General features: G+C 43.2%; 1 protein-coding gene across 1 annotated transcript; it reads right to left on the reverse strand.

Moving 5' to 3' along the window:
• Positions 1 to 566: 566 nt before the first annotated feature.
• On the reverse strand, positions 567 to 27,806 carry PHRF1 (PHD and ring finger domains 1). Its single transcript, XM_066552148.1, has 18 exons — positions 27,733 to 27,806; positions 21,780 to 22,004; positions 21,330 to 21,452; positions 19,609 to 19,841; positions 18,581 to 18,664; positions 17,483 to 17,604; positions 15,753 to 15,850; positions 15,039 to 15,211; positions 13,472 to 13,601; positions 13,023 to 13,162; positions 12,000 to 12,187; positions 11,091 to 11,210; positions 9,065 to 9,219; positions 5,438 to 8,212; positions 4,596 to 4,747; positions 3,865 to 4,125; positions 2,664 to 2,792; positions 567 to 1,528 (listed from the first exon to the last, which is right to left on the reverse strand). Exons 2-18 carry the CDS (start codon positions 21,868 to 21,870, stop codon positions 1,394 to 1,396), a joined length of 5,109 nt encoding a protein of 1,702 aa, XP_066408245.1. The 5' UTR covers positions 21,871 to 22,004; positions 27,733 to 27,806; the 3' UTR covers positions 567 to 1,393.
• Between the last annotated feature and the right edge of the window lie 69 nt (positions 27,807 to 27,875).

Below are 27,875 nucleotides of genomic sequence, written 5' to 3' on the forward strand. Positions count from 1 at the left end.
AAGATTAACTCCAAAATGCTCAGGATTCATCCATAAACACTCCTCTAGCTAAGTGAGTGATGGGAGTGAAGCATTGTGCCAGTCCATACGCTACTGGTATATAGGCTTGTTTTGTTTAAATAGTAAAAAAATAAACTCTCCAAACCAGTTCCTGTGAAGGCAAAGCCAGTTTCTGAGTTGTAACTTACTGGTTTTCTCTTCAATTTCTCTGTGAAACATCTCCTCCCTAGCAGGATTTGATGGGGAATGATTCAAGTCAGGTGCAAGGGCGCTGTATCATTTAAGGGCCTGTATTTCAGAAAGTCACTTAAAAGACCTGCTGCTCTGCAGTACCTGCAGGCAAGGAGTTTTGCTAAAGCCATCAAGATGAAGTCATAATGTGTGCTGGAATCCTTTGATTCTTGATAGGAATCTGCAGCTCTCCTGCAGAAGAGGAGGGACAATTACTAATCCAACTCCAATCCTCTTCCACAAGCACAGTATTCCTTATGCAAGAGCCACGCCTGCAGGTTTACATGGAAGAGCCAGGCCAAGAGGAAAATGCAAGACAAACAAATGACACCTGCTACAGGACAAAAACCATTCAAAATAACTTTATAAACTCTGTCACATTTCTGCTTTGTACATTAGTTCAACCTTATCCTTCAGGCTTGTTACGGAAAATTGACAATGCTTGCTTTTTGTTTCGCTTTTCCTGAAAGGCAGACACAAAACCAGCCATCAGTGCATTATTTACACAAGTGCAACACAATCTCCCACCCCAAAATTAATTTTTTTCACCAACCAGGTACTTCCAACAGAATGTAAATAAACACCACAGCTTGAGCAGTGTTTCTGAAGTCAGTTTATAAAGGTTAGGTCATTTCTGCAATCCCCAAATGCCAGAGCGAGTAAAGCTTCGCTCGCCATCCAACAGGCTAAAAATACAACATTTCAAGTATTAAATCAGAAATTTCTAAAGACAATCCATATTTTGATAAATAAACACAAGGGAAACAGTATACAGCTCTCAATATACTGTATGAAAAGTGGTGTCCAGTTTCAAACTTTAGCAAGACAAGTGCACAGCCCAAAAATGTGATCAAGTAACCCTGAAAACTGCAGCAATCCGGGAGTTCCAAACATGAATCTCTTCTGTGTTTCCCCTCGAATTACTCTGCTGGTCTGAGGCATTTGATTGTTATTTAGTTCTACAGCTGTAGGTAATCCAAAAAAAATCCTAAATTCATTCCCATATGGAAACAATTCAAGAGAAGGTTCCATAGATAAAGTCTATTATCATCTGGTTTCTCTGCACTCTGCTTGCAATGGGATGCAACTGCAGGTCTGTTATTCCCATAGCGTCCACAGCTAGGACAAGTTCAGTCCAAGTCATGCTGGCTGTGGCTTGCTCTCAGTTTTCCACTTCACGTGTGTCTTCACCATCAGTTTTCTTATGTTTCCTCATATGTTTGTATTTTTCCACATATGCCTTCACCAGGTTAGCCACCTTCATAGGGTTGATCTCTCCACTTTTGCTGTGGCAGATCTGCAGGGGATCAGAAAGGGCACTTGGTCAATGACAGCAGCTCACACAAGTGGCAGAGAGGCCCTAAGCTGCCCAGGGGAGCCAATTCCTGCACAGACCCCCAAGGCTCATAGCAGGGTACAATAAAGCAGAAAACAAAGACAAGAGCAGTATTTCCTTCAAGCATTTCAGGAATGGCCCATAATTTATCTACAGAGCACCAACTGAAGGCAGAGGCATCTCAAAGCAAAAAGACTCATTTTTACTACAGGCTTTTCCACCCATCCATCCAGTTTTACACAACACGTGGTAACCAAGGAAGTGTTGATATCCCAGTTTTGGGATGTTTTTGAAGAAGCAATGCTCAGATTAAAAGAATGTCAGTTTTGAGAACACATTTTGAGACAGGGAAGAAAGAACAGACCCTACACAAGTTACTTTATCTCTCTTCAGGGAGGAGTTCAGAATGATTTCAGTAGCAATTGGCACTGCTCAGCTCTCTCACAAACATATGGGTCACACAGAAGATGTGAAAAGACAGCCATTACCTTGGGGATTTTTATTTATGATGGAATTTCTCAGTGAGAGCAAGAATGCAGAGCAGGGAGAAATTACAGTTCTCTGAGGTATCAATTAACTGCCTTGACCACTGACTGCATCTTTGTAGCCATGATCTACTCAGCACTAAGATTTGAGACAAAAGTTAGTCTCAGCAAAATTTCAAGACCCTCTTCCAAGGTTCAGGGACACCACAGATGCTCAAGGACCTACTGCACAAAGTACTTTCTCACTTTATCAGAAACAGCTAGAATTCTGGCTGAAGCTCCTAGTGAGGGGGATTTGACCATTCTCACCCAGGGCAGATACCATGTAACATTTCAGCTCATGCAACTGAAGCTAAGCAATGTTCCTGTCCACTGAAAACATGATCTCATAAAAGGAACAGACTGACAGCTCTCATCAATGGCACCAAAGAGACTGGCTTAAAGCAACTACTGCTTCACCACAGGAGTGCAGAGTATGAGTCAGGGTCCAAAGATCTGCTAGCCCAGTTATGGCATGTAATTGCTGCAATGGCAAGTGCAATCTAAAGTACTGCCACTGTGCAATGACCTGCCCAGCTCCTCCTCTCCACTTCCTTTCACTGGGCCCTCACCTTTTGCACTGCTTTCCGAAGGATGCTCTTGTACTCTTCCTTTGTAATCTCCCTCTTCTGGTAAAAAGGTTTGATGGCAAGTTTCACTTCTTCCACAGCCCTTTCTTGCATGTGAAGCTTCTTCATGTACTGCACAGGAAAGAGAATTTCATTACCTTGTGCTGTCTTGGGAATGGTTTCTGAATCTGTTTTTCTTAGAAACGCTCAAACAACGAAAATTCTCATTTCACAATTTTAACAACCCAAGTAATCACCTCAAAGTGATTTCCTTTACTGTCAATTACTGTCTTGAAACAAATACTAGTTTGTGCTATGAGGAACCCTTGCTTTATGTATCATTTATTCTGTGTCTTAAAGAATGTGTTTTAAGCAAGTGACTACAATGTGGACTTCCTGGTTTTGGTCCCCTCCCTTCCTTCCAACAGCTCTAAATTAAACATACATCCAACAAAAGGCATCAGATTCTAAAAGCAGCAAACCACAACTGTGAATATAAGGCTTCAGATAGCTCTAAAGACAATGTGAAAATTGCAGAGTTGCCTATGAAGTAATGATTACAGGTGCCACCAAAACAAGTTTATAAAAACTTGCTCATAATTGGAGGCTCAGAGTGAAATGCATCTTACTATTTGGTTTTATGGTATGAAGCAAAATAACAGCCTAAGTTGTTTTCATTCTTGTGTTAGCATCCACTGTGCCTAGAGCAGATGGTCTGTGCAGAAAACCTAAAACTCAGCAGCAAGGGACTTTCATTGAAAGATCTCCAGTGTTTTACTATCTTTGCATTTTCAGTGCTGATAAGGAACAAAATACAGCCCTACCTCTTTATAGGACTATTATGAGAATGGACATTAATTTCAAAGCTGGAGGGGAAACAAGAAAACCAGGTGTTTAGAGAAACCTGGACATTGTGGTTTCTGGAAAGTCCCCTCCAAATATTCACATAAGAAAGTTTCACAACTTTAAGAAAGTATTTCAGATGTTTTAATCCCTCTCTGTCCTACTGAGATGAACCAATAGAAAGCAGATGAAATGAAATAAATCCCAAATGAATTCAAAGAGAGGATTGCCTGCTGCTCTTTGGTTAGCACAGTCAGTCACCAAAACCAGCAGGGCTGGGAACATACAATACAGAAAGTTAAAAATCTTCCAAATGAAAAAGTTCAAATAAACAGCTCATTAATTTTATGCATTCACTCACCTCCTCGTTTTTTGTTTTATCCACTGGAGGTTTGGGTGCTTTGATCTTTTCCTCTGCACTTCCAACAGAAGCAGCTTGGATTCCTGGCTCAGATGCCGTAGCCAGGCTGCCCGGCTCTGGGGTGAGGCTCTGTCCTGCCACGCAGCCCAGAGCTGGAAGACTGCCCTGCATGATGAACTGAACCGTAGGCTGGCTCACCGGGGCGTAGGGGGGCAGGCTGGAGGGCAGGGCTGGTGTCAGAGGGATGTTCTGGCAGAACACCTGTGGAACAGACACCTCTCTGTAAAGGCCTGTGCTGACAACACACAGCATCACAGCAGGGTCTTCAGAGCACCTTTATCCACTACCAGCTACCAGCAGCCCCAATCCCCTTTTAGCTGCCGGACAGCACAGACTGATGGCTCAGACCAAGGCTACCAAGCCAACATTTACAGCCTGATCACAGTCAGGAAGAAGCTCATAGTTTCTCAGGCAGCACTGTCCTTCTGCAAGCTAGTGCTGAAAGCAGAAGCTGCAGGTACAGAGCAGAATTAAAAGATAATACATTTCTTCAACTGTAAGGAGCACCTGAGAGATTAAATGATATAAGGATTGCTGAGGTGTAGAGACTACATGAAATGTACCACACGCAGAGGAAGGCACACTGCCATGAGAGGAGAGTGTTGCACAACAAGGGCACAGATGAGATGGGATGCCTTCCATGACATGTGGGTGCTGGAATAGAAACCAACCTGAGAGGAATCTAGATCAGGAAACATAGGCTCGGGAATCATATAATTGGTTGGAGGAGGCTCATTTAACTGCACCTGATTTAACGTTTGGTTCAAGTCCTCTGCTTTCCAGGCCCCTTCTTTTGCTCGCTGCAGTTTGTAAAACGGCATCCCTAGGTATCCCAAGGGAAGGAAAAGAAAACATCTTAACAAAATAATTGGTCAAAGATTCAAACCCAATTCTATTTTAAGAATTAAAATAAAAAGCATCTAACAACAAAACTAACAACAAAAGGGTTTTTTTAGCATTCGTACTTTAAAGCTTCTGATAACAGAGAACTTCGCATCCCCTTCAGCAATTGCTTTCTGCTGGGTTCTCTGTTGAGAGTAACCAACAAGAACAACACAGGCAACTCTGTCAACACAAATAGCACAGGTTCCCAAGTTAAACTGTTTCTGGCAGCTTTGGTTTAGCAGCATTCACAGGAGTGAGCTACAGAGACCTGTCATACTCCTTGGTTTTGAGAAATATTTATTAAGTCTGAAGGCAAAGCAAGCGTTCCAGTTAAGTGCAGAAAGGTGGGACATGCCAGCTCAGAGATGGGGTTGCTGCACGCGTTTCACAAGCGAACAAGCTGCCACTGGCTGAGCTGTGCTGACAGCACATCCTCTCCAATTCATTAACACAACTCACCTCATGATTTCAACCAGTGCAAAATGCCAGCTCTCAGGATTTTAAACCACAGCATCATCCCAGCTCAGATGACAGAGCTCTTACACTACAACCACGTTTGGCCAGGCACCAAAAACCTAAGCCTTATACAGCCTGTTCAACTGCTGTTTGTTTTCCAAAAGAAACTTACTTGGAGCTTTTCCAGCAGACAATGTGCCACTTTCCTCCTCTTGAAGATTCCAGGTAACTCTTTTCACTGGTGCTTTTGATTTCAAGGCAGGACCCTGAGGTACCACTTCCAGTTCAGGTTTAGTGAAATTACTTGTATTTTCATTTGAGACAAGGCACTCCTCCTTAACCTCCCTCACACAATCTGCAACTTTGCTTTTGGATGAGCTTTGAATTGGTGCAGCCTCAGCGGGAACATGCATGATAACTTCCTTCTTTGGGGGTTGTTCCATCAGAGATGGACATAATGCAGTATTTTCTATTTTAACTGTAATCTCTAGGTTTGTATTGCTACAGCTACCAAGCACTGCTGCATCGGTACTATTCATTAAGTCTGTTTCAGCAAAAGAATCCACATCGCCAATTGGGGCACAAATGTTTGTGATCTCTGGTGCAGGGAATGCAGTTTCACTGCTCACTTCCTGACAGATGGGCTCTGCCTTTATAGTTTCTTGGACCTCTCTCAGCTGAACTGGGGTCTCAGTCTGTATTTCCTCAAGTTTGACGTCTGGTTGGATGGTTATGGAAAGCCCTTCTAGTACTAGCTCCTCTTTTGGCTCTTGTTTCAGAGAACGGGGCTGCTCCAGACACCTGGTCACATTTTCAGCTGGAGGTTTTTGATCCTTTTCTGGTGCAGGAGAAAGCAAGGTCTCTTTTGATTTGTGTTTCCTTTCTTTGGAACGTGATCGGGATCGCACTCTTTTTTCCTTTGATTTGCTGCTTTTGTGCTCCCAAGATCGAGACACAGACCGAGACCGAGACCTCCACTTTCTCCTCTCCCGAGATCTGGATCTTGATCTCTTTCTGTCCCTTGACTTCAAACTACTTTCTTTATCACACCTCTCATAGCTTTTGTCCCTCCTGTGCTTCCGCCTTTTAGTTCTCTCAGTGCTGTTTGACCGGGAGCGGTCCCTGCGCCTTGATCTCGAGCGAGAGCGTCTTTTCTTTTTCCTATTTTCATAAAAATCAGAAGTACTTCCAGGACTACCCGAACGTGACCTAGATTTCCTTCTGTCCCTAGACCAAGAAGTTTTTGCCTTTTTATCCTTGGTTTTATCCTTTGTTTTCTTTTTTTTTGATCGTTCGTGACTGCTAGAACGGTCTGTAGAAGACCTCCTGCTCTTGGATTTCAACGTGTGTGTTTTGCTGTGCTCTTCCCCACCTGACCAAGAGGTAGATCTGGAGCTTCGGTCCCTTGAGTGTGCTCTATCTCTTGACTCTGAACGTGATCTCTTATGCTCTTTGACAAGTGCTTTTTTCCTTTTCATCTTCTTCTTGCTTCGGGAGCTGGAGTTTGAACAGGATCTAGAACGTGATCGCCTCTCTGCTTGTTCTACCTTTAGGACTTTCTGCTGCTCATCACTCTTTGAGGGACTATCTGGTTCTATTTTCACATTAATATTAGGTCTAATCAATTCCTCAGCATTAAAGAAGACACTGGGTCCTTCTCTGCTTTCCTCCTTTAAACACTTTGTATTAGAAATTTCCTTAACAGCAGATGAAGTGCAAGGACTGCTGAGGACATCTTTCTCATCCACATTATCTCGTTCCTCTGTATCAGAGATCTGTTCTACAATCCTGCTTGCTACTGTCACCTCATCACGAGACTCTGTGTTACTAGATGGCACATCAGAGTCAGTCCCAGATCCAAATATATTTTCTACCCTGTAAGGGGTGAAACGACGGACAGTTTGAAATGTTTGAACTTTGGGATTTTCAATGGAAATAGTCCTGGTGATATTAGTTAGTGGGATCCCTGAGCCAAGCCTTTCAGGACTGCTGTTTGCTGAACTCGAGTCTGATCCTGTTGGCTCAAAGGGATCATAGATTTCACTTTTGACCTGCTTTTTCTTTACTGAGAAAAGCGGTGAAGGACTCTCCTTCTGCTGCACTTCATCGTCCACAGGGCGGAAGGTATTACAAAATCCTGGGTTAGACAGCCTGCTGGAATGTCCTGTGTTCCCAGGAATATTGATTTTAAAACTCTCAAAAGAGCCTGGGCCTTTGCCCCTTGAAGTGCCCAGCAGCGATGAACCACTAGAGCCGCCAGGATGGGTGGAGAAAGACACCCCGCTTGGACGTGCCTGTTGCTGTGGTTCCTTGGAATCTGACTTCTGACTTTCCACCCTGCTACCCTTTCCTGGGTGATGAGTGCTCTCCTTGCCAGTCAGCTGGGTTATACAGGAGCTGGGGATATTACAGCTTTGGCTTCCTGCAGGTTCCGGCTCCACCTGCTTGCTGCTGGTTTCTTTTTTAATCTTTGGTATCCTGGGAAGCTCAAAGATGTCAATTCTCTGGGAAGGTGGTTTTACTGGCTGCCTCACAGTTACAGCTTTTGAGCCAGAATTCAAGTTACAGCTCAGGGGCTTTGAAGACGAATCAGTGGGTACAATGTTTTTAGGTTTTCCATTAAATCTGGGTATTTCATCTAACTTTGAGCCATGCCTGCTCAAAGTCGCTGTATTCTGAGTCTGGACAGACCTGGGTGTCATTGAATATTCTGATTTTACAGCTGCCTTTTCCGGTGCAGTCTGTGCAGGGCTTGCTGCAGACTCACTCCTGCTCAGTGAGGGTGATGAGAACAAGGGTGTGGAGTGGGTACCCAGTCCCGAGGAGACGGAAGGTCTGGCCATGGAGCTGCTTGCTGTGGTCCCTGAGAGCGCTGCACTTGGGTGGCTGTTATGCCCTGAACCATCCTCCACTCTGGAGTCACTGGCTGATTTTCTGTGAAATGGAGCTATGGCACACAAACAGACAATTCAGCTTTTGAGGACACATCCAGACATTTTCTGCCAATGTTAACAGAAGTACTGAGCTAATTATTTTAAGTTCCACTGTGGTTTGCAGACATGCCACACAGTAATAAGGAAGTCCAACAGTTCTTTTGGCCACATACTCACAGTTTAGTGCCAGACACCACATCTTTGAGGCAAACACTAACAATTAGGAAAGAAATTATTCTGTTCTGTAGCTATCACCTGATTAGTGCTTATTATCCTGTAGCTGCTGATTGACAGAAATGACTATAAGAGACGATGTTAGAGGTACTTATTTTAAGAATAAAGCTCTAAGTTTCAATTTGAACAGATTCTTTTCTAGTAATGCCATGCCAAGGGAAGACACAGCTGGAGATGATAGCACATATTTAGAACTCTACTTTTGCAAAGAAATTTCTTGTTAAGGTCCTTCATCCTGCTCTTCAAACTGAAGTACAGATCACAGGCATGGCAGCAGTGCATGACACATGCCAGAAAAACTGGGTCCTAAGATAACTCTGGTCTATCCTGTCCTACATTTTTTATAACAAAGCAAAGCATGAAATCACCATGCAGCTCTTTTGAAAGAAAACCATGCATTAAAAATAAAATCCTCCAGTATCATCTCAGGTCTCATTTAAACACAGGCAAGCAACACTATCTCAGAACATCCATCTCATAAAACAGATGACTGTTGGCAGCTACTGATTCTATCCTACATATTCTGAGGCTCAGTAAGAGTATCCCTAAGCTTAAAGCTATGCAGCCTGTAGGATCAGGGCAGATGTGGATGAAACATAGGCAAATAGCACTATCATGTGCCAAGTCCTTACCTTCCTTCTTTGCTGTCAGTGAACCATCTCTATTGATGACCACATCTGAACTGCTCATCATGAGAAGGCTCTGTCCAGACAGGATACTTCCCAACAGATCAGGCACAGGAGCAGCTTCAGCTTCTTGATCAGGACTCAAGGCAGGCACGCTGCTTCTGCATGTTTCAGAGGGGTTACATTTCCTTTACTCTTACAGCACTTGTTCTATACACACACACATTACATTAAAAAGAAACCAAAGTCAAGGGCATAAACAGAGATCAGCCAGGGAAGTTCACTTGTAGTTTTGGCTTCACTAGAGTCATTCAGTCCCCATCTTTCTCTGACAAACAGAAGGTGAAGCTTTTACTGACTTCTCACAGGAATAACACAAGATAAGAAAGTAATCATATCTGAGACTTTTGGTTAGCAAATGCTGGTGCTCACTGTGTTGCATATCAACACTAACTTTCCAGTGCATTTAAAATGCATTTTTGGAGCTTAAACCACTGATTACCACTTCAGAGTTATTTCTATCCTAGCTGCCTCTCTTGCCCCCACTAAATCACAAACACAAATATATTCCTCAGGCCTACACTTCAAACTAAAAAAAATGACAGAGCTTGAACCAGTGTTTAACCACAAGGTGCCACTGGTGGGGGTAGCTAAGAGCATGGCATAGAGAAATTACACTGAAAACCAACGGCAATGCTCCCACACATGGGACAGCACAAACACTCTCCTTTATGCTTTGCTCAATCTTATGAAGATGGTTTAAGTTCTCAGTTCTTGAAATATGGACTGATAAGGTGTTTCTGGTGCTGCTTCTGGTGTTTCAGTTTTTATCCCGTTGCTTTTGTGTTGATGGGATCTGGGGGGTTGTTTTGTTTGAGTTTGTTAAAAAACAAACTTCCAAAGGGACCCAGCTCCTTGAGGGAGCTAGATTTCATTTCTGCATGACTACAAAGCAAACTTTATTAAAATAATGTACACCAAACACTTGTAATAACATACAACAGAAAGGCAAAATGGGAACACTAAAGGAATAAGCTGCTAAGGCCAGACCAGGAAACTCAGTGTAGCCCAGACCAATGGAGCCTTTAGAAGAGCTGAGTATCAGCTAGAGAGTTCTGTCTCCTAATCAATATGCTACTCAAATAACTCTGAGGACATGGAAAGCTTCTTGAAAGGCTCCCTTCAGGACTGAAATCAAGTTATCATAAAAATAGACTATCTTAATCCTGAGAAACCAACCTTCACCATAAGTGACATGCATTAGAGGACAACTATGTAACCCTTTCACACGTTTAAACCACTTAAGCTGAACTCCCTTATTTCTTCTTTTCAGCTCCCTCAGCCTTGCAGTTTTCTGTTTCTCTATTGGTACCTGCCTCAGTGAATTTCCTCATCCCTTTTCTTCTCGTCATGCTCCCAATTCCCTGCGTCCTACCCCTCAGCCCTGAAAATTCACTGTGGCTGCCAGTGGGGGGCAGCCAGGGCTCCCTGGCCTCGGTAGGCTGGCAACACACAGCAAAGCCACTGTTAAACTGCAGGATCAAAGCAAGCTTCTCCTCAATTTTCTGAGCTCCAACAAACAGCAGAACTGGGTGAGGTGGGTACAGCCCTCACCTCCTCAGGATGTGCAGTTGGATTCCCCAGGCCTCTCGAAGAAGCAAGTGGTTTTTTAAAGGTTAATGATATTGGAATTTAAAACATACTAATGGGGTTAATAAATAGTCACAAAACAGAAAGTAAGAAGAACTGCATTAGGGTGGAAATACGAATTTTAAATTTCAACAGAAATGTTAAAGGTATGATGAAAGAGTGTATGTGTTCAAAATAAAAAGAATTCTTGCACAAATTGATGTGGTTATTTATCTATAATAAATAAATTTATCTATAATAAATTGTGCAGGCATGCACATACACACATGCACTTTTTAGAAGACAGGGTAAGAAAAGGGTTAAACAAAGAGGATCACTAGGTTTATTCTTTTGTTAGGGTCATTAGACAACTAAGAATAATAAAATAGCAATGGACTTTTACCTGGGAAGTCCCACAGAAATGGGTCTAGCTACAGGACGGTGAGACCTCAGTGCTGACTGGGAGAGAACTCTCCTTTTGGCACTCACTGGTGAATCTGGATTTGCTGGAGCCTCTTCATTACTGTGATAAAACATGAACCCTGAAATTGTCTGAAATGTTTTTCACATCAAAGAGATGATACCGCTATGACAGATACAGTTAGAGAGTATCATATGTTTTATCACGATATATTAAAAAATATTTGTACAATATACTTATTTTCTGTTCTGCCTAAATAGAACAGCTTGATTCAAACAGCAGAGACTCAAGGGCGTATTTTCATATCTAAAATGTTAAATGGACAATTTTCTTTTATGAAAGGATCAAAAAGAAGTATTCAGTGGAAAACTAAATTTCACCAACAATAATTTCAGATGCCCTCTCCCCAAAAATTCAAAGTTTATTAGTGACATGAATTATGGCACAGTAAGATTTCTCCTGAATTTGAAGTGTCTGGAAATGGGAAGGTTAGAAAAGGAGAAACATGGAAGATTCCAGTGGTCCATTTAACTTTGTGTTTACTGTATACAAAATATGTCAGCTGTCTTCACTTTAAATAAATAAAAAGCAGTGGATTAGGACTGGACTCCTTCAGATTCTAGGAGTCTCTCAAGAACCCCATAGATCTTACTGGAAGTTTTCAGGAGGCTGATTATTTCAGAAAAACACTTTAGAGGAGGCTGATTCCTTACAAGTTTAGTAACTCAGCCCAGAAGGAAAGAAAGAACAGGCCATTATGTGTTACCATGGGTTGTGTACCCAAAGCTGCCTTCAGATGTGAGATTCACACTCTGCATGGAGCTGTGTACACAAACAACCCAACAGCTGTTAAATCACCAGGTCCCTGATCACAATCCAGAGATCTCTCACCTTTCATAAGGATCCAACTCATATGGATCTCCAAACACAGAGAGAGAAGCTGCACCAATATCTGCTCTCATCAGCCCCAGTGAGGGCTCAGTTGGTTTGTACATTGAAGGAAGTGAGGCCCCACGCACAGGTTTACTGAGACCAAGGGTTCTTGCAATACGGGAACGAGTAGTAACCTCATTTTTCCCCTGCACAGACAAAGAGATTGGGTTATTTAAGTTAGGGCAGGTAAATTTGTGTTTAAAGCCCCAAATTCTTCACTGAAGCTGTGTACAGTCATCAGGTTACTACCATCACCAGCACAAGTGGTATGCATTTATTGCCTGTGTTTGTTTAAAGGCATTTATGAAACTTGTAACTATGGCCTGTATGTCACTTGAAACAGAGACTGCATGCATCAGATACAAGTGACCAGATAAATTAAGCTTCTCAAAATCTTTAATAATGTCAATTCAAAATTCTTGGTTCCTTATTAAATGCTGGAGTTCTGGCTCTAAGGTGTAGACTCTAGTTAAAGTAGCTGACAAAAAGAATCAAGCTGGTGCAGAGTAATCTGCCGAGTAATTTACAAGAGAACACTACCCACAGCTGAAAGGGATTTTGAGAGCTCTTACAACTAATAAGCTGGGTTTGCAACAACACAGCCACAAACACCCACAGCCTATTATTACAAAGAATAGGTGCTGGCAATTTTAACTGAGTTTGCATCAGTACCAAGTAAACACTACAGCTGAATGGCAAGGCAGGACACAAACCCTGCAGGACATGCTTTACAGTCTGATCCCTACAGTCCAGGTAACAGGATATGTCAGCATAGCCAACAAGCCTGTCTGGAAGTTGCAATTCACTTCCACATACAGCATCTTTCTGGAGCACCCTGGGCACATCCTGCACAGATTCCCACCAGAAAGAAAGGTGCCTGCTACCACTGAAAGGTGGCATTTCTTCCAGCTGAATCCCATGTTATAGTGCTTTTACAGAGGGCTGAAAAAGGCAGGCACTGACTGGCAGAAACTCACTCACATGTGATCTTACTCTCGTCTTTTTCCCCCTTCTCTTCTTTGTCAGACGCTTGCGCCTCTTCAGCTGTGCCCCTGAACTCTTCTTCCCAGCAGCAGATTTCTTCTGAGTTATTTTTTTGCCTCCTGCTTTCTTCCGCCTTCCTGATGGGACAAAAACCAACGATCTGGCTAAGTGCTGGCACTGTATTTTACACTGTACTCCCCTTCGTGTCCCCCCACAACACACAAAGCAGCTCAGAGAGACATACAGCATGTCACCAACAGCACAGCAGGAAAAGTGACATCCTTAGGAATCAGTTAAAAACCACCTTCGTGACACTTCTAGGCAGAGGGGGTAGAGGGAAAGAAGAAAATGCACATGGGATACCTCCACAGCTGTGCAGGCGTGGCAGCACACAGCTGATGTATTTTGCAGGATTCAGGCTCCCCTGAGGTGCCTGATGTCCTTACCCGTTTTCCTCTTCTGCCTGGTGGGAGCGCGTGGTGCCAGAGGACGCTGGTAGATGGCTGTGTTCAGGCCTGCCACCACTGCCTCAATTGTTTCATCCAGAAGGGAGGACATCAGGTACCCTGGCACATGCTGTGGGGAGGATTAGAACGTACACCATACAGTCAGCAACATTCACTTATAAAATGGATTTGAGATTCAACTGAGGAAACCCCTCACATCACCAAACTGCCAGTTAAGCAATTATGTCACTTTTTTAATCTACTGACTGGCATATTAAGGACCTTGTTGTTCAGCCTCCTTCGGAGATACATGCACGCTCCCAGTTTCTCACTGTGCTTGGAGGACAACTTACACTCCCTCAAACAGTGGAATTATGCCTCAGTCAACTCAAGGTATGAGCCAAAATAAGATGCACTTTTAATCAGAGAAAAAGGCAATAAATAACAGTGCCTTTCTAGGTACAGTTTGTAATCATCCCTGCACATTGAGAAGTGGAGCTAGGAACAGCTCTTGAATGGGAAGTGCTGGGTTCCCAGGATTACACTACCATGAAATAGTAAAGTCCTCAGGCACCACCCCTCTCACCCACAGGAAATGACTCCACACTACTTCTAAAACAACAAGTAGGGAAGGAAAGAAAAATAACAACAGCTACCTTCCAGAGTCTTTCACTTCAAACACTTTCCTCTCTTTATTTTTTTCAACATATAGCCCTGACTACTCAGCTGTACTTGCTTAACAACAATGAATCAAATAATTCATCAACCTCTTCTATTTTATTAACTCTTCTAAAGTTAAAATTGAAACACCTGGGTTTGGAGATAGTGGGGTTTGGCAGTCAAATAAGATCATCTCCATTAAGGAGGACATAACAAATTTAACAACTGCTAAAGCCTTCTGGGAAGTCCTTAAATCAAGGGAAAATGTGATAAAAACTTAAGGTGAGCTCGATCTTAGTTCATGGCAACTATCTCAAACTATACTTAATACAGTAAGACAGAGACCCTGTGTATTTGGGATACTCTCCTCCATAGATTCTCTAGTACTGCTAATGTGTTTGAACTCATGTGGCCACATTATTGAGGACACTAACATCTGGTTTTTTCTCTTCTAACAAGGGACTGATTTTCACAAACACAGAAACCTTAAAAATGCAAAATTTTTCTCTTCAATTGGACTGAAGGCAGTCAACATGTTCTACTGCTATGGGCAAGGAGGTAGGAGGACAAAAGAAAACAAACAACTGTCAAATAAACATGCTAAAAAAACAGAAGTGGTGCACAAACTTTGTATTAATAGCCACTAGGAATAAAAATAAAATGTTGCTCACATCAGGGGCTGATAAAAATGCAGGCTAAGAGAGGAAGCTGCTGCAGCATTTCAAAATAGAGCATCTTGATCATGTGCTGTACTCCATTTGCACATCTCAGATTAAAAGAGCTCCACAACTACTAACCACTGTGCCACAGACAGTCAACACAGACAGCAGAGCTACTGAAATGGGGGCTTGTTTCAGTAACCCTTGCCCAGGGCTTTGCAGAGGCCCCTCAGAGTGCCCATGGGTACCCGGATTTGCTGCGCCGTGGTGATGCGGTTCCTGTTCACCGTGGCGCGGACGCGCTCGCTCTGCCGAGTCCTGGCTATGGCCCGCGTCCGCACGTGAGGGCGGAGCCTGCTGGTGGTGGGGACAACATCAGCCATCAGGGCAGCCACCTCCTCCTCACTGACACGATCTGCATCTTCAACGAGAACAGCATGAGGTTACTTGTCTTTCTACAGGTGAAATTGAAGAATTTCAGACAAAAAAAAAAAAAATCAGCATTCTCTTAAACCAATCACCTCTGCAGGCAGCCATTACCCTCTTGAAAGGAAATGAGCACAGACACCATTGCTTCAGACTGTTATCACAGTATAACACTTTTCTAGGTAACAGAAATTGCTGCTACCTTGGCAATCTGGGGTCAGGACACTAATAAATTCTTTCCAATGTAACACAGTGCAGTCACACTATGGTGCTGGGATTGCCTTGGAAAGGTTAAAGGATGCTTACAAGAAGCATCTCCACAGGTTGTAAGTGCAGATGAAAATCTTCATAAACAAGATCCTCTCATCAGTCAAGAGTTCAAGTCTAATCTTAAGGTTCAAGAGAGAATGCTTATCAAAACAACTTGAAACAGATAAAGCCAGGAGGTTAAACATGTCTTCAAAACACCACATGATTCACATTATCTAACTTGGGAGAAAAATGTTTACTTCGAGTGGCTACCACGAAACCCTTACCTGCAGCACCATTGGCACCCATGGGGGCACAGGCAGGGCAGAACCATTCATCCACAGGGACTTCACTCAGAGGAGGATTAAGGCATTCCATGTGATACCTTGAGGGGAAAAAAACCAGAAAATCAAACAATATGCTCCTTACTAAGGGAAGACAGCATTTTACTTCTATCCAGTGCTACATAAGGCAGACTCATTTTCTTAAGCCTGAAACTATGGTTTATGCATCTGCTTCTAACAATCTGCAGAGAAACAATGCTACCTGATAGCTACACAAGGGTCTTCAGTTCTAGATGGTATTTTCATCACTTTAGGCTCAAAAAAATCTCAGAAAACTGAGCGTTTTCCCCTCACTGTGTGGTAAATCACTTGCCATTTGAACCCAAGCTTCAAGAAATGTGCAGAGCCAAAACTGATGGTGGCAAGAGAAGTACAGAGGTGCTGGGGAGACAGACAACCAGGAAACAACATCAGTTTCCTGATGAAGCTGATGAACCAACACAGTATTAACAGTGCTCATACTTATGAGCATTTGAGGCAAGCTATTCTACATTTTTCTAGAGTTCATCTCAGCCATGGAGAGCTAGTAAAGACTGCAAGTTCTTTTATCAGGAAGTGCTTCTGGAACTGCTAACTCTAGACATTCAAGCATATATAAAGAACTTACTTTAGGAAAAGGAACTAAAAATCAAACACCTGTATCAAACTAGAAATAACAACACATTTAAAAAACTGTAGGGAGATCACAAAGTAAAATCTGAAGCAATTCAGAGTTTGCTTCAGATTGAGACAGGCTTATGGAAATTCAGAAAGAACTTGAATATGAGATGTGTATGAAATACTGTTTTGGCTTAATATTTCAAACTCAGTGTTCTGATGATACTCTTAACAATCTTTAGTGTTCCTGATTTTGTCTTTTTCCCAGAAGATGAGTCAGTGTATATGTGTGTATGGTCAGTGTATCAGTGTGTGTAGACACAGAACACAAAGGAAAAACTAGGCTTACCAGATGTCTAGTTAGCTTGCTAGAAGTAATTTTTGAGAAGTTATTTTACATACTCTACTAGCATCTCTCTTTTTGTTCAGTGGGTAACTTCTGACATCTTCAAACTGACAAAGCTGGAAGACTGATTAAGCAGCCCAAGGGCTTTAAATTCTAGCAGAAAACAGTAGGGCCAGAGCTGTGTTCCAAGTATATTCACGACTCCACTAAAACATTCATTTTATTAATCAAGGAGGGGACAGAAACAGAACTAAGCAAGAGTAAGAGAATCATTTAAGAGCTGTGGCTGTAAAGAAAATCCACAACATTTCCCAAAACTGTGGATCTTAAGTATTTCTCCTGCATAGCGCTTCTGCCCAGTCACCTGGGACAAGTCATGCATCCTCTCCTCAAGGAGACATAAAGGATGTAAAGTTCTACCCTTCCCACACCCAGATGTTGCATAGATAAGCACAAACACCTTCATCACTTGAAGGTGTGGTCATCTGTTTTGGTGCCCTGCAGCCTTGATGTGTGCAGGACTCTCCACACAAACATTGCTAAATGACCAGGAAAGGATCCATCACATCATGGGGATGGAAGTCTGCACTAGAACACATAGATACATGGCTGGCCACATGGTCAGCCTGAAGAGAGCAGCAAGGGGCAGCCTGCACACCAGACAGTGCCTGTGGACCACACTCTGGCTATGTGCAATCATGCAGGTGCTCTGTTCATTTCAGCCTCTTACCCTGCGTCACAGCCATCACAGAGCAGCAGGCGATCCTCACGGTCACTCCTGCCACACACCTCACAGAAGGTTGGATCATCCTCTCCATCAGTGCCCTGAGTTTTTGTGTTCTCAACAGGAATCTAAATAAAACAGGGATTTAGTTTATGCAGAACGTGGCACTTTTTAAAACCCACTGTCACACTAACAATAGTACCTGCAGCAAAATCTACAAGTGAAGGAACCAAAATGGCTGTTACACACCTGAACCTTCACTTAGCTCTTTCAGCACACCTAGGGCATGATCAAATGCCTGACAACATCTACTTAACTTGTCTACTGTCAGGCACAAATGACTGTAGAAAACTGCATTTTAAGAATAGGCAAAACAAAAATCCACAAATAAGATCAAAAGTAGTCAAACAAACAAAAAAATGCCAAAAACGAGACTAAAGAAGAGAGCAAACTGCTGCCTTCCATATTATCTCAATGTTAACTCTCACTTCTGTTAAAATGCAAACAATAATAAACCATCCTTTTATGAAAACAAAGCATCAAACCCCTAAATGTCCCCTGGAAACCAACACCTTTGTGATATCAATTAAGAGCAGTGACAACTCTTTAATGTTCTTTTGTGAGCAATTACTGGCACACTCAACCAGTGCCCTTCAAGGCTCTCCTACTGCCTTGTGCCTCTCTCTCCCTTCAAACCCAACTGCTGCACAGCATTGCTGGCAGCAGGACATAAGGAAGAGATCATGGAGAGTCTAGATTATTCCTATTCATCCTATAACAGCACTTGAAGAATGCAAGGCATTTTCCACATGCAGACAGGGTTATTCATGCAGAACAGTTTTCAGTCAAATGTCCATTATACAAAACCAGCAGTTACAAAAAACACCCTTTTCTACCACCACAAATGATGCCACAACACAATATTGCAGAAAGTAAGGTTAAGGAGGAAAAAAAAAAGTCACAGTTCCTCAAAAGGCAAATTCAAAATAAGAAAAAAATAATTCATTCAGATTCATTCATTACATAAACAGTCTAGAACTATAAACTTTTGAATAACAATGTTGTGCCAAATGGCCTGGTTGTTTGCTACAGTCAAAGGCTTACCTTTTTTAAGATTTTACCACCAAAACGTGCCCGAATGTTAATGTAATTAAAGAGGATTCGATCCACTGGACAAGAGTTTGCATTCTAGGAGAAAAAAATTCCCAATACAGTTAATAAGTGCATCACTTTATTCAAATTTTTAAAAGTAATCTTAAATTATTAATGTAATAAGCATTAAATTAATGTAGTAGTCAGTTTAACAGCTATTGATCTTGACATTTTAAGTACGTAAAACTGACTTATCTGGTTTACAAACAACATGTTCTATTAAACATGCATTTTTAGAGAAGCATTTATTTTACTGAAGCAATTTAGTTATTATTCAATTGCCAGCAACATCAAAGTTCTTCCAAACATTGCCTTGAAATAGTGCTTATGTTTTAAGTCATTTACTTTCCTTTGGACAATGAGTAACTAGAAATGGTTTAAAAATATATTCAGTAAGAGCGATTTATTTGCTTTTTTACAAACTTAATCATCACTGCTACTGCTGCATGCACTGTAAGTTTTGTTGTAATTCTCACCCTGGATTATGACTATAGCAACTAGACAGGTGGCAAGGAACTCTGACTGAAAAGTGAATTCACAGCAAGCTCCCAATTGTCAGTATTCTTTTACATCTTTTCTATGCTTAGATGTTCAGGGTTGCAACAGATCCCAATCCAATGGTCACAATACAGAATTCAAGAAAATATAAAGATAGATATGCAGATATATCCAAGCATAGAGAAAAATTAGTACCTCAACTTGAAAAAACAAAAGAACTGTAGATGCCCACAAACACACTTGCTTGTGACCTTACACCTTGCAGAGAACAGAACAAATCAGGACAGGTACAAGAAAAACAGATCCAAACTTCAAACATGAATCCTGCCAAACAGAGCAGTAACCCAAGTCTGTTTAAAAAAGCTTAAGAAAGCAAATAGCAATATTACAGTGTTTTGTTCTCATTACAGAACAGCATGATCACAGGGGATAGGGCAGAGCACACCAGAAGGCCACAGGACACCACAAACAAAACAGCTCACCTTAGACCACTCCACAATGCAGTCCAAGCAGAAGTAATGGGAGCAGTTCTCAGGAGTCCCAACAGCCTGATCCCTAAATGTGTTGAGGCAAATGGGGCAGTTTTCACCATCCTCATCAGAGGAGAGGCTCACTCCGTTCAAGTGTGGCTCTGATTTCAAAGAATCAGCCATTCCTTCCATAGTGGCCTCATTTTCTTCCTCCTCTTCTCCCTCCTCCTCATCATCTTCGCAATCTTAAGAAGTGAGAGATAAAAAACAGCTTGTGTGTGCTGCAGGGCTTCAGCAATGGGGGCAGAGGGGGTGGGCAGGACAGGGGTCCAGTTCACAGAAAATTCCAAGTAAGCTTATTTTATGAGGCTGCAGGGGTCAAGCACAGTCTCCTCAGTTTAAGGCAATATTTTTTGTTGTTTTCTTGCTTCCTAAATCCCTTCACTAAAAAGCAATGGATTACTCTGGTGAAAAATAAAGCCTGATAATATAAGTAGTCTTGCAAGAGATTAAAATCACAGACACCAGAAAAGCAAAAGATTATCTAAACAAGACAGTTAAGACAGGTTAGGCTACCACTGAACAATGAAGTTAAAAACTAAAGTTATAATAAAGTTACTATGTACCCAACTTTTGTTTTTTTAACAGACATTCCAGAGGAAAAGCAGCAGCAACACACTCTACTGCAGAACAGCAAATGAAAGATTTCACCAGTAAAGTATGATTTTGTGAGCCAAGGGATCTAAGTGCCTTAGAGACCGCTTAAAGAAGCTTGATTTTGAGTAAAATTAAACACTCAGCACGCATTGTTGAAAGGTACTTTTATTTTTAGTACAAAATACAAAGATGTGTTAGTCTTTCCCTAACACCTGTGAATTAAGCTGATATTTTCAAGAAGCAAGAAAAAGTACTTAAAACCCAACTCACTCTGAGGGAGGACTGGGGATGACTGTCGTTGGGCTGCTTTTTTTTTTTTTATGAGAATGGGACCCTTGTCTTTTTCAACTGAATTCTCCTGTCTGGACATAACAGACAATACTCTGAATGATGGATTAATAAAGCTTTTTATCACCTGGCATCAATTTTTTGGTCTGTGTTTAAATCAGTGTAACTAGTAACTTGGAAAACTGTGCTCTTGCCTTCTCAACAAGCTTTAGAGCAGATAAAAATCTATTTTTGTCTATCCAAATATTAATTTGAGCGTAGCAGTTTCAGAAGTACATGTATCTCCAGAGTACGTTTCCAGTAAAATCAACAAATTCAAATGATATTCACACTCCTTTTTCAAATAAAAATTAGTCATATCATCTTCCATCCTCCCTAGGTATTACAGCAATAATAATTTACTTCCAGAACTCCCCATCACAGCATTCACTTTAGAGCCCCGTGCCAAAGGAAACTAACAAACATGCTTTTCATAAGTGAACAAAAAGCATGAGCCATTGCCGCACCTTTGGCTTTTTTTCCTCCTCATGCTGGGGCGGAGTTCACTCCTGCTGACTACAACTCCACTGCTTTGGACAGCAGACAGTCTTCAAATATGCAAATGCTTTAAAAGCTTAGAAATTGGGCACTATTACTTGTTTGCTTATTACTGTAGGATTTTGGCATCGGCCTGACAGAGCAGCGTCTGTGGATTTACATTTCATTGTTAGTTTCTGGAAGAACAGCTTTCATCTTGCTCTTCCTCGGTTATTAAAAAATGCCTGTTAAGGCACATGAACAGAGCTTACCTTCTGTTTCTTCATCTTCACTTTCTTCCTTGTCCTCTCCACCTCCCTCTTCTTCAGTGTCATTATCTTCCTCTTCACTACCAGTATCATCTTCTGAATCCCAGCTATTCCCACCATTGCTTTCTTAAAAAGAGAACAGAAGAGAAGAGGAGAGGAAATACTTATTTGATGCAGACATACAGGCAGAAGAGCCCCTCATCAGGGCATTATGGATGAAGTGAACTCCCAGATTTCTGCAGTGGTATCAAAGCTGCCCATCTGGAGAAACTCCAGGGAAGCATGCCAGCGGTCTGATACACACACAAGCAATGAAGCGAAGCAAAACAAAAAAATTGTTAGGGAAAAGGTGACAAATAGTCACAAATACATCTTTACCAGCCTTCTGAGGGTAAATCAATAGGTTCTACAACCTCAAAGCAGAAGGCGCACGTGCAGAGAGGCTGCATTTACCTGTCTCGCTGAGGAGGGCCAGACACTGCCTCTTGCCCTTTCCCAGAGCAGCGTTCCTGTTGATCAGCTCATCCTGGCTGTCATCGTCCATGGCGGGGCATGGGAGCCCCTGCAGGTGGCAGAGGCAGGGAGGGAGTGCAGCAGTTACAGCAGCAGGGCCGGCAGGCTGGCACGGGGCAGGGCAGGCACCAGGCGGGCACGGAGCGCCCGGCGCATCCGCGAGACCTGAGTGCGAGAAGGGACAGGGCTCTCCTGCGCCACTGAGCAGCATTCCCCCTCCACTCAGAGGGGGCCACAGGCAAACTGCTATTGCTTTGTGAGGGCTCACAGCCCTGCTGAGCTGGATCAAAGCAGCTGCTTGTGAAAATCAGTGCAGGTGAGAGATTCAGCTGTGTCTTGGCCTCCTGGATGACAGCAAAAGGTATAACCAGAACTCCCCACTGAAAATAACAATAGAAAACCTACAAACACTAAAACCATCCCATGGACCAGCAATTCACTGCAAAACTGAAGGGACCAGAGGCCCTTTGAACAAAGCCTAACAGGATGACAAAATGTTTTTTAAATCAAAAATACTTCACCTTGCCTGATTGAAAAAAAGAATAAAGATTACGTAGTTTAAGTCCTTTATTTTTAAAAAGGGCTTTTGCACAGCTCTGTCAAGAAATAGAGAAGTTGAAGACCCCACAACCATTACTCCATGGAAAAGATAAGATCTGATTTAGTGCATATTAATGCAATCACATTAATTGCTGTGCATCAGCACAGACTGGCAGTAAAACTGACAGATACTGGGAGATGTTGCATGATCCAAATTTATAATAACAATTAAATCAGAGCTTTTAACACATAATGCTACAAAGTATTAAGGCAGACAGACCCCTGGCAAGCTTCTATAAGCAAGTAATGAAAAAATATAATTAACAGACACTTAAAGCTAGGTGTCATATCTCAACATGAAAAAGAAAAGGATTCTTTTATAAGAGTGGTAAAAAAGTTTCAATCAGGTGCTCTTCTCCCACTCTCCCTGCTTCCCATTACATATTTTGCATATTAAGAGATTTTTTGGAACAAAACACTATGTTTTATTCAAGTGCTCTTAATCTGTGCCTTTGCACACTCCCTCTTTAAGCCACACAGCACAGCTTTGCACCAGAGAGTCTTAAAAATGTAGGTTCTACTAAAGTAGACCAAACTACAAATGGAGTCTTCAGTGGTCAGGGAAAAAAAACCCCAGCAAACTCAACAGAAAGAAGACTAAGTTTCAACACATCTAATTTCCTGTAAAGATTTCTCCTAATTTCAGTAAGAATCTTGCCTAAAGACAGGTTTATGTTTTTATTTGTGGCTGTTAACATGAGAGTTTAAAAAAACTGTTTAAAAACAATTTATGTTGGCTGAAAATACACAGACTCATCAAAAGCCAGTCACTCCATGATGCAACTGAAAAAAATACAAAGAAACACCTGGAATTTTTCAAGTTTCAGCAGTGCGTATGTATGAATTATTCAAGCTGAAACTCAATTATATAATATCCTCCCAAAAGCTCAGTTAGCTACAGCAATGCAAAACTTGTGATGATGTGACAGGCAGGACACAAAAAGGGAAGGACTGGCAGCACCATTCCCCCAGCAGGGCAGAGGCAGGCATGTGTTCCACCCGTGTATTTGGATCTGTGCAGAGGCTGCTCCTCCACGGGCACCTTGTGGGAACAGAGCGGGTTCCTGCTGAGCTGGCATTGCCACACCCAGCCAGCCACCGCACTCCTGAGCCACTGAGGATGATGGAGGGCAACCACAGCCACAGCTTATCCAAAACATGGTTAGGCCTCTACTTCACTATGGCCATTACCTTGGTTTCCCTGCTCTCCAGTCCTCCTTAAAGCAAAGGAAGATCGTTGTTTCAAAAAGTGATTCCTACAAGCCACAGTTCTGACCAACACACACACCCAGCTACATTTCCAAACAGCATGCATTTCTTCACTGTAGTGGAATAAAACCACTACCCGTGGTGTTTTTGCCTTGCTACCCCATGGAAAGCTATCCTTTAGGCACAGAGGTGAGCAAATCAGCACTTGTGACTTGATTATCTAAACTGACATATTTATGCTGCAAATGCAAGCTTGTACTTTGCTCAGAGGCAAAACTCTGAGTTAAAGAAAATCTGGTATTGCAGCAAACAATCAAGTCTTCAAATCCTGTCAGTAAAAAAAGTCTGTTTTGTGGCTAGCTGGAAACTGACAAGGAGAAACCAAGCGATGAAGAGATGAAGTGAATTTGAGATTTCTAAGCATATCACAAATATTACTTTACAAACAACCTTTTCCAAACTGGGCAGCTGCTCTTAAGAAAAAAAGAAGGAAACCATGGTCGACTATACACCTATATACAAGAGGCTCCTTCTATTTTTTAAGAACAATAAGCAGCGTTTCCCAGTCGTTGGGTTCTTTTTACGGGACACAAATTGCCACTGTGAAACACAAACACATTCATGATACGCTTCAGAGACTTCACCCACCTGTACAAAAGCCCCGTTTTCTCCAGCACTTAAAGACCAGAATTTTTCTAACCCCCCTGAGCCAGAACTAGCAAATAGATGGAAAGCATTTTTATTAAGTTAACCAAGAAGTTTGGTTAAGGAGGGGATGACAGTCATTCCTCCAAGGCAACCCTTAACTCTGCGCTTCTCTAACACAAAAGGCCAGACTGCTAAAAAGCAACCAGTTATCCCTGAAGGCCATTTGGCTCAGGGAACTACAGTTGCTTTTAGTTTTGGGGCTGTGAAGGACGTGCCCTTGTGGCACCCAACCCCTTGCTGCTAGGTCACTTGGAAACTCCCATGGTGTGCAGTACTCCCCATACAGCACTTGAGCTGCAAGCAGCTCTCACGTGCACCAATCTTCCCTTCTGCATCCCACTTTGTAAGTCTGTTAGAGGAATTTAGGAAGGAACAGAGATGCAGGGTAATCTGGCCAGAGATCCCTTGTCTTGTACTCAATAGCACTGATGCTTTCAGCAATCCCCACTCCAGTTCCTCGGGCAGGTGCCTCACCCACTCGCACAGTGTATCTATCCAGGGTCGGGATTACAGCTTGCACACAAGGCTGGCCGAAGGCAGGCACCATCCTCCCTCCTCCTTAACATCCCCTGTTTTCAAATTCTCATTTAGGGTACCCTACACAAACATCAAACCACAGAGGCAACGAGTGCATGGCAGGTGTTCGATCACTCTACTCGCACCAGTGCTCTCCCCAAGGCTCAGCTCAGTAAGGCCCAGCCAGGTTTGCTCCCAGTGCTGAGTCCCTATGGCGCGCAGGCTCTGCTGCAGGACACGCTGGAAGCCCAGGCTTTGCTACTAAGACAGATTACACTGTTACACAGAGATGCCTTCAGTCATTTTAATAGTACAGTCAAAGAGCAATTACAAATACCTTCTTCAAGCTGTATTAGCAACAGGGCTTTCTGCTGGCTTCAACAACAGAGAAGATTAAGTGCTTCCTCCAGAACAAGTGTTTATCAAACAAGCACTTGAGGAAACATTTAGCTTTTTGAACTGAAGTCCTTATGCATTACAACAGATCAGTATTTTAATGCAGTTGGAGTATGTTCCAGCGAGAAGGCGAGCACAGGTCTCCAGCCATCAGGAGGAGGCACAGCCTGCAAGGGACACAGGAGCTCCACCTCCCCTGACACAAAGCCCACCGAGCTCTACAACAGTGAGTGCCTCTCCCAGCACGGGCACTTTCCCTCCTAGCACCAGCCCATCTCCTCCTCCACCAGCTGCTAGGTAGCTTCTACATTTTTTAGAAATAGAAGAGCTACTACAGATGGCATTTACTTTCACCTGCTTGGGTAACACTCAGGATTAGTCGCAGGTGAAGAAGTTTCTCACAGAATTTACTCACAGGGTGGTTTTGAATGCTGATCTAATCACATGGGCCACTACTGAGCCATCATGCTCTAAAGAACACTTATAACTATATTTAAGCCTACTAAATTTTCAAACATTTGGGCTTTCAGTTCTCATTGGCACATCTGCTCTATTGGCTTGGCGGGGGGAGGGGTTTTGGTTGTGTTTTTTCTTGGTTTTGTTTTTTTTCCCCCAATCAACTAAATAATTCGGTTCTCTCCGGAAAAGCAATGTCACACATCAGAACTCATTTAACTTTGTTTACAATTTCATATGCTACAGTCAATGAAAAGAAAGTAAGAGCTGTCAAAACCATTGTTGCACCCAGCTGGAAAAAGTCTGGTTATGGTGTGACTTCTATCTGCCATCACCACATTCCAAAGGTAAATTAAGACAACTTGGCAAGGAAATAATTCAGATTAACAAGACACTCCTACAGCCCAGAGTTGTGCACTGCCAATCCAGTATGCACAGGGAGCTTCAAAAAAGTCCCCTAAAACTAAATTTAGATCCCTGTTTAAATTTATAAAAAAAATAAAATTAACTCTTAAATACCACAAATCAGAACTGCCTATGCAATAATTTAAGTGGAAGCACCTAAGAACCTAATAGATAATTCACAGAAAATTAAACCTGAGGTAGGTAAGGAAGTGCTTATCTGCCACCCATCCCAGCCCTGCCCTAAATTTAGCCACCCTGAATTCCAGGATGAAAACTGCCCACCAAAGCTTCCCCAGGAGCTGACACTGCACTCTTTAGGGAGTTTGTAATGCAAACAAAGCAACACACAGGTTTTGCAAAAACATTTTGAAAGTACAGCATCTTACCCAGAGAAGCAGCTAAGCATTTTGCACCTCTGTACTTAAAGCAGCAGCCAAGCTGTATGAAATTCCCAGCCTCCAATTCCTTGCAGCCACTGGCTCTGCTTCCAGCTGTGAATTAACTACTCCTCAACTCTGCACATCCTCCTCTTTCTTTACAGGCTGCTTTTCTTAGGAAGAGTCACCCTTACTGGCGAGTTGCCTTTCAGCATCAGTTTTTCACACCAGTCCCATCTTTAGCTACAGCTTCCCCTGCTGTTTATGGGAATGACTGTAGGAAAATAAAAAACCACAACAAAAACCAACAAACCCAAACAAACAAGAAAACCCAAACGAAAAGCTCACACACTTTCATATTCTGTGCACAGCCCTATGGAGAAAGACCCCCGACCTACAGGAAAGGAAATAACACAACAGACACCCCTGAAACACACCAGCAACACACTATGTGGCAACAACCTGCAGGAAAAACAGTGAATGGAACTACAAAAATCCCACCCACCCCACTGTCACCCAGCGTGGGGCGGCCAAGGGAAGGCACCAGCGACACAGCTTAGAACCTCTCCGTAAGCACAGCTCCCTCAAGGCAGTTAAAACTAAACGTGGCCTTGCGATAAGCTAATACACGATTAAAAACAAACAAACAAAAAACAAAACAAAACAAAAAAAAACCCAAAACTTGCACGCAGCTCCTGATTAGTACTCGTCAGCGGATAACTCCTCCAACAGCCGTGTGTGCACACCAGCAGTGGGAACGGGCGGGAAGAGGGAGAAGGGACGGGGGAAAGGGAGAGGCGCGGACACAACACGCCGGAAACACCGGGGGTTTTGTTTAGTCCCCTTGCTATAATTCTACACGCACTTGGTACATTTATTCGGGTCTTTGCCGCAGCAAAGGCAGCTGGATGGCTCCCGAGCCGAGGGGCTCCCGAGCCCGCTCGGCCCTTCTGCATCCCGCGGGACGCTCCCGAGGGAACCCGGGGAGCACCCGGGGCCAGCCGGACCCGGAGCTGCCCTCCCGTAGAGGCGTCTCCCGTCGGAGAGCAACGCAATAAACCAATAAACCTGCTGCCGTCGTTGCTGTTTATGAGAGCGACACTGAAGGAGCGACCGGGGCAGTTCCCCGCCGGGGCGGGGGTCGGCCGCTCCGCCAATTCCCACGGCCCGGCCCCGCCGGCCCGGCCCCCACCCCCCGCGCAGGCCCCGCCCGGCCCGGCACTCACCGAGGAGCAGCCCCGCGCTCACACGGCGGCCAGAACCGCCCGGTGCCCGCTCGCAGCCGGGACCCCGCGGCCGCCGCGCCCCCGGAAGCGCTGTGGAAACACTGGCGGGTCACGGGGCGGCAGCGGGCGCAACCACCGCGCCT

The sequence above is a fragment of the Molothrus aeneus genome, chromosome 6, assembly GCF_037042795.1.
Source record: "Molothrus aeneus isolate 106 chromosome 6, BPBGC_Maene_1.0, whole genome shotgun sequence".
Classification (NCBI taxonomy): domain Eukaryota; kingdom Metazoa; phylum Chordata; class Aves; order Passeriformes; family Icteridae; genus Molothrus; species Molothrus aeneus.